We start from the raw sequence: 7,500 nt of genomic DNA, 5'->3' as shown, positions 1-7,500 counted from the left end.
GCCTGTGTGGGTGTGTGTGTGTGATAGTGCCTGTGTGGGTGTGTGTGTGATAGTGCCTGTGTGGGTGTGTGTGATAGTGCCTGTGTGGGTGTGTGTGTGTGATAGTGCCTGTGTGGGTGTGTGTGTGATAGTGCCTGTGTGTGTGTGTGTGATAGTGCCTGTGTGTGTGTGTTAGTGCCTGTGTGGGTGTGTGTGTGTTAGTGCCTGTGTCGGTGTGTGTGTGTGTGTTAGTGCCTGTGTCGGTGTGTGTGTGTGTGTGTTAGTGCCTGTGTGGGTGTGTGTGTGTTAGTGCCTGTGTGGGTGTGTGTGTGTGATAGTGCCTGTGTGGGTGTGTGTGTGATAGTGCCTGTGTGGGTGTGTGTGATAGTGCCTGTGTGGGTGTGTGTGTGTGTGTGTGTGTGTGTGAGATAGTGCCTGTGTGGGTGTGTGTGTGTTAGTGCCTGTGTGGGTGTGTGGGTGTGTGTGTGTGATAGTGCCTGTGTGGGTGTGTGTGTGTGATAGTGCCTGTGTGTGTGTGTGTGTGATAGTGCCTGTGTGGGTGTGTGTGTGTGATAGTGCCTGTGTGGGTGTGTGTGTGTTAGTGCCTGTGTGGGTGTGTGGGTGTGTGTGTGTGATAGTGCCTGTGTGGGTGTGTGTGTGTGATAGTGCCTGTGTGTGTGTGTGTGTGTGTGTGTGTGTGTGTGTGTGTGTGATAGTGCCTGTGTGTGTGTGATAGTGCCTGTGTGTGTGTGTGTGTGTGTGTGTGTGTGAGTGATAGTGCCTGTGCTGGCTGGCGTGAGTCCGGTGAGTTTTCACTCTCCACACTGATCGTGCGGTCAGTCTGATTTCGGGAGTTCTGCCGATCCTTTAGACTGCGCCCCCTCATGGCCAGCCGGCTGTCCACTTTACTGCAGGAGAGAGACACTCCCATTAACACAGCAGCGTGCGCACACACACACACACACACACACACACACACACAATAAACACACGCACACACACACACACAATAAACACACACACACAATAAACACACACACACACACACACACACACACACAATAAACACACACACAATAAACACACACACACACACACACACACACACACACACACACACACACACACACACACAATAAACACACACACAGACCTACAATCACCATCAGAGACGGTTCATAAAGCACAGAATGGGAACCAGTTCAGAGCCCATGATACAAACGTCCAATGATGGTTCTTCAGGGAGTCTTTAGTACAGAAAATGGTTTTATGTAGAACCATGTACACTCAAAAGAACCTTTAGCATGATTACATGTATCTCCGTATGGTGAAGTGGTTCTCCAGACTGATGGACAGTGTGCTGTATATGGTGCTTTGTAGCACCTTGTGTACTAGCATGACCTTGTAAAAACAGCAGAACCCTTTTGGTGCTGTGGTGTGAGGTACCTGGGAGACACTTGGTTCTGTGCCTCAGTCTTGCAGAGTCTGGCTGTGGAACCGGTCAGTCGGTCAGTGCAGGTCTCGTCTCCCATCACTAAACCACCGTCCTCCCCCTCAGCCTCCTGACACACACACCGGCACACACAGCCGTTACACGTCACTCGCCACTCACAGCACGGAAGGAAAGCAGCCCCCCGCTGCAGCCCCCCCACACAAACACCCCCCACAACACAGGTCCTGAGGAACTGGAGGCGACGCGCGACAGGCTGCATTCTAAGGCAGCATTTGGGCTCCCGAGTCAAAGACCATCCCTTTCTGAAGGCAGTATAAGGCAGCTGCCTTATTTTGACCAGATCTGAAGGCAGCTGCGTGTATTCTTCTCAATCCCACAATCCTGTTCACCTGCTCACCTGCTGACCGGCCGAGAGGTCCATCTCTTCAGCCTGATAAACACATCACTGCTCTGCTTCCTGCGTTTGTGTGAAGTAGTGACCACATTTGTGCTGGTAGCTCTATAGAAACTGTTCCTGCGGTAAAATATCGGCAGCTCGCTTGTGTGTGTGTGTGTGTGTGTGTGTGTGTGTGTGTATGTGTGTGTGTGAGTGAGAGTGTGTGAGAGAGTGTATGTGTGTGTATTGTGTGTGTGTGAGAGTGTGTGTGTGTGTGAGTGTATGTGTGTGTATTGTGTGTGTGTGTGTCTATGTGTGTGTGTGTGAGTGTGTGTGTGTGTAGTGTGTGTGTGTGAGAGTGTGTGTGTGTGTGTGTGAGTGTATGTGTGTGTATTGTGTGTGTGTGTGTGTCTATGTGTGTGTGAGAGTGTGTGTGTGTGTGTGTGTGTAGTGTCTATGTGTGTGTGTGTGTGAGAGTGTTTGTGTGTGTAGTGTGTGTGTGTAGTGTCTATGTGTGTGTGTGTGTGTGTGTGTGTGTGTGTGTGTGTGTGTGTGTGTGTGTGTGTGTGTGTACTAACCCCACTGTTTGTGTTCGTGCTCGTCTCCTCTTGCTGTCGTTCCTCAGGAGCTGCAGGCAGGAGACCACAGCCCTGCAGGACAAACACATACAGTCACTCCACTGTCCTGAAGGGGGCGCACTCAACACACAAACAACACTAACCAAATTACAAACAGATGATCCACATTTCTCCTCAACTCAAAGGGGAATTCCACCCACTGTTCAAAATCCCCCATAAAAGAGTTTGAGGTTCAGAGGGTTTACAGTGGTGGTGATGGGAACCAGGCGTCGCCATGACTACAACACAGATATAGACACTTTATTTACCATCCAGAACCACCAGAGAACCTACACGAGTCTTCTGAGTTCATATGGAATGTTGATGATGGAAAACAGTGGAAAATCTGGAATAATGAGTTTTCTTTGGGGACTATTTTGCCGCACAGCGCCCTGCATGTCTCCCTCCACCATGAATGGAGTTGAAGTTCTCTAAACTCTCATAAAACAGCGTCTCAGTCATCAGGCAGTGAATTCAGAACCAGTTCATGTAGGAACTTTCTGTAGGAGCTTTTAGAGGGACGTCTGGTTCCCATCACCACCACTGTGAGGAGCCTTTAGAGGGGGACGTCTGGTTCCCATCACCACCACTGTGAGGAGCTTTTAGAGGGACGTCTGGTTCCCATCACCACCACTGTGAGGAGCTTTTAGAGGGACGTCTGGTTCCCATCACCACCACTGTGAACGGTTCTGACTCGGTCAGTTTAACCACACCCATTCAGTGACTGCTTTGAGAATGAGGCGCAATACAGGGCAGCCAATCAGAATGTAGTGATTTACATATTGTTACACAAGTTCGAACTTGATGATGAATGGATCAATAGAAATATATTTGGAATATAATCTTTGTTACTAAGTTACATAAAAAAATCTACGTTTTGTCCTTTTCCTGTAAATAAACAGACACTTGTTTATTTATTAGGATTAAAGAGAACTTCTGAAAAAAAACAAAAAAACAACAACAACAAAAAAAAAGACAAAAGTTTGATATGGGCTGTTTGAGATGGTCAGCAGGATGAGGTCAGTGAGCTGGTCACTGTAAATGCTTGCTGACCTCCAGATCAACTCGGCTGTGTTTTGATCTGCTGGAATGTGCAGTGGTGGACGTTCATCACTGCAATGTGCACCATCTCTGAAATGTCCATGTGCCCAAGCCAGGAACTGAGAGAATGCTGATCTGATCTGGGTACATCAGGGGTGGGGATGAGGGGCATTCGGGGTGGGGGGTGCATCTGAAGTCAAACCCTAATAATAACCCCCCCACCCCCCACCTGCCCCATCAGCTTCCCCAGGGCTGCAAAGCTGAGGATAAGGCAGGGGAGCTTGTGAATGCAGAACCAACAGTAACCAACTCGGTTATATAAGCACACGGCCAATATTCCCCTCAGGACCCCACAGGACCCCCACAGGACCCCCACAGGACCCCTACAGATCCGCCACAGGATCCCCACATGTCCTCCACAGGTCCCCCACATGTTGCCCACAGGTCCGCCACAGGACCCCCACAGGTCTGCCACAGGACCCCCAGAGGTCCGCCACAGGACCCCCAGAGGTCCCCCACCAATCCGCCACAGGACCCCCACAGGTCCCCCACCGATCCACCACAGGACCCCCCACAGGTCTGCCACAGGTCCCCCACATGTCGCCCACAGGTCCGCCACAGAACCCCCACAGGTCCGCCACAGGACCCCCAGAGGTCCCCCACATGTCGCCCACAGGACGCCACAGGACCCCCACAGGTCCGCCACAGGACCCCCACAGGTCCCCCACAGGACCACAACAGGTCCCCCACAGAACCCCCACAGGTCCCCCACAGGTCGCCCCCAGGACCCTACAGGACCCCCCACAGGACACCCACAGGTCCCCCACATGTCGCCCACAGGACCCCACAGGACCCCCACAGAGCAGGTATCTATCTCTGACTTTATAAGGTGGACCGACAAGGTAGGAGTGTCTAATAGAGTGGACAGGGAGTGGACGCAGTGTTTAACAACTCCAGCAGTACTGCTGTGTCTGATCCACTCGCACCAGCACAACACACACTAACACACCACCACATTACCAATGTTATTAGTGAGTCTGTGCTGCAGTAACAGCCTCTACTCTTCTGGAAGGCTTTGCAGTAGATGTTGAAAATTGCTGTGAGGATTTGATTGAGCATCAGTCAGCCCAGGTACTGATGTTCGAACATTGCGGTGAGGATTTGATGGAGCATCACTGAGGTCAAGTACTGATGTAGAACATTGCCGTGAGGATTTGATTGAGCATCAGTGAGCTCAGGTACTGATGTAGAACATTGCCATGAGGATTTGATTGAGCATCAGTGAGCTCAGGTACTGATGTAGAACATTGCCATGAGGATTTGATTGAGCATCAGTGAGCTCAGGTACTGATGTAGAACATTGCCGTGAGGATTTGATTGAGCATCAGTGAGCTCAGGTACTGATGTAGAACATTGCCATGAGGATTTGACTGAGCATCAGTGAGCTCAGGTACTGATGTAGAACATTGCCATGAGGATTTGATTGAGCATCAGTGAGCTCAGGTACTGATGTAGAACATTGCCATGAGGATTTGATTGAACATCAGTGAGCTCAGGTACTGATGTAGAACATTGCCGTGAGGATTTGATTGAGCATCAGTCAGCTCGGGTACTGATGTTGGATGGTCAGTTCTGGATCACTAACTGATTCCAAAGGTCCTGGATGGAGCTCCATCACTCCTGGATATGCTTGTATCAATTCAAAACCTTCATTATTGTAGAGCTGCATTAATAGAGATGTACGGTGATATCAGAGTCATATCAGTGTTGACAGATGTTTTCCTAATAAAAATGATCAGCTTTGGATTCCCGTCTAGACCAGTACTACCTACTGGTATCTGATGATGGGTGTATTGAAGGGGAGAGCCCGGCACAGTTAATAGTACTGTGTATGTTACTGTACATGTTATTGTATGTATTACTGTATATATTAGAATTCATTACTCTGTATGTATTACTACATATAGTACTGCATAAATTACTGGGTGTGTTAGTGTGTATGTTGCTGTGTGTGTTATCGTATATGTTAGTGTGTATGTTGCTGTGTGTGTTATCGTATATGTTAGTGTGTATGTTGCTGTGTGTGTTATCGTATATGTTAGTGTGTATGTTGCTGTGTGTGTATGTTGCTGTGTGTGTTATCGTATATGTTAGTGTGTATGTTGCTGTGTGTGTATGTTGCTGTGTGTGTTATCGTATATGTTAGTGTGTATGTTGCCGTGTGTGTTATCGTATATGTTAGTGTGTATGTTGCTGTGTATGTTATCGTATATGTTAGTGTGTATGTTGCTGTGTGTGTTATCGTATATGTTAGTGTGTATGTTGCTGTGTGTGTTATCGTATATGTTAGTGTGTATGTTGCTGTGTGTGTGTTATCGTATATGTTAGTGTGTATGTACATTACGGTGTGAGCGTGTCTGACCGTGTCCTGTTGTTGACTCCTCTGACTGTGTACGCTGCCGATCTCCGTCTGAGAGCTGGAGTGAGACATTCCCTCAAAAAACGGCCTATAAACACAGAGAGGGAAATGCTGCATTCAGGAATCCTGTGTCTGAAATGAATTCAGTGTAAAAGAAGTCCGACAGGGCGTTTTCACACTTTCCACCGTTTCAGCATCTGACACTGAGTCATGGTTTCTCATATATGAACATGCCAAATAAACTCGGACCCTCTAAACGGCCCCAAAAAGGAATAAGTGGTCTCAGCTCGTTTCGTGGTTAGATTGATTTGTACATTGTGAAAACAAAACGTCCCCAGTCCTTGCTTTATGGTGAAGACCTGGAGGACGACCGCACCCACAGCCACAGTCTTCAGCACTGTGGCAGGTAAAACAGACCAGGGGTCACTTATAAGGTTCTACTCAGGATGAAGTGTGTGGGAGACCTGAGACGGACAGCAGCGCTGACACAGTAAACTGATGACCTGCGTGATTTTACTGTGCTAAGCTCTCAAACTAGGCAAGCAGCTGTAAACCACCGTAAACTCTGTCGTCCCTGAACCCCCCGTGTTTGTGTCCCCGTACCTCAGAGTTGGTTTGGGTGTGCTCAGCACGCTCTCGTTGTCCTCCACGTCCGGGCCGCTGTCGCTGTGGTTGTGCTCCTCCAGGCTGTCGTACAGCAGGTCCAGATCCTCCACCTCCTGTGTCTGATCCACCGGGTCTGAGTCCAGAACCTGCGCTCACCATAAAGTAACACACTTTACCTTCACTGCTGCCTCAGAGTCTCAGCGCGCTCTCACACCTGCCTGCTTTGGTGCCACTTCGATCTGTCAGGTGTTAAAACTGATGAAAGTTTCAAAACTATAATAACCCTGAGCCGCACCAGACGAGGGAGACAGGCGCTCGTATCGCTCCTGCAGCGCCAGCAACACGATAAGCGTGAAGTACTGAGATTGATTCCGGCACAACTGGTTACAATTAAACTGACAAACCAGTCATAAAGAGGCAGATATATCAAATAAGGTTCATTATTATTGATGAGCGCTGGGCGATATGGCAAAAATATACACAATATGCATCAAGATATTTAGTTTTGCTGAGATTTAGGAATTGAGCTGGAAGCTGGAATGGACAAATTCGAACCTGTAATACCACATATTAAAAATATAATAATTAAATTATTAATTCCACAACTATAACGATTTTTATTCAATGTTTTACAAGCTGCACTAAGTCCAATTAAACAGGCCTAATGAAGCTCACTATGTAGTGAATGTGGTTAGTCGGGCACTTTAAGTACTGATATCTACAATATCAGCACAGTGTGACAGTTTATTACAATATCAATAAAATATTACTACCAAATAAAAAACAGAGTCTGCTCCGATTTTAACAAAGAGAGCAGCGTCTTAAGATAAAGGCCCGTCCCCCCCAACCCACTGACCTCATCTGTCACCTTGAACCTCTTCAGCAGAGCCACAAACTTCTGCTTGAAGTTCGGCTGCTGTGGACGAGAGAAGGGCTGAGCGTTAGCAGAGCAGAAGGGGGCGCTATAAAGCACACACCACCCTATGAGGAGGAAACAGTTCCTTATACA

At 48.2% G+C, this 7,500-nt stretch overlaps 1 protein-coding gene across 4 annotated transcripts in view; it reads right to left on the bottom strand.

The window, feature by feature from the left end:
• zmp:0000000755 (phosphofurin acidic cluster sorting protein 1) overlaps nucleotides 1-7,500 on the bottom strand; it is a 58,566-nt gene that overhangs the window by 15,512 nt on the left and 35,554 nt on the right. For all 4 annotated transcript variants that reach the window (XM_037538800.1, XM_037538802.1, XM_037538801.1 and 1 more), the window contains exons 8-13: nucleotides 7,348-7,407; nucleotides 6,489-6,637; nucleotides 5,889-5,973; nucleotides 2,387-2,458; nucleotides 1,426-1,541; nucleotides 761-887 (exon numbers count right to left, since the gene is read on the bottom strand). In XM_037538800.1, the coding sequence (XP_037394697.1) occupies nucleotides 761-887; nucleotides 1,426-1,541; nucleotides 2,387-2,458; nucleotides 5,889-5,973; nucleotides 6,489-6,637; nucleotides 7,348-7,407 (609 nt within the window). The remainder of the gene's footprint in view (nucleotides 1-760; nucleotides 888-1,425; nucleotides 1,542-2,386; nucleotides 2,459-5,888; nucleotides 5,974-6,488; nucleotides 6,638-7,347; nucleotides 7,408-7,500) is intronic.

This window comes from Pygocentrus nattereri, chromosome 5 (genome assembly GCF_015220715.1).
Source record: "Pygocentrus nattereri isolate fPygNat1 chromosome 5, fPygNat1.pri, whole genome shotgun sequence".
In the NCBI taxonomy this organism is placed as follows: domain Eukaryota; kingdom Metazoa; phylum Chordata; class Actinopteri; order Characiformes; family Serrasalmidae; genus Pygocentrus; species Pygocentrus nattereri.
The sequence above is the reverse complement of the archived record's forward strand: the minus strand, read 5'-3'. Positions and strand labels throughout refer to the sequence as shown.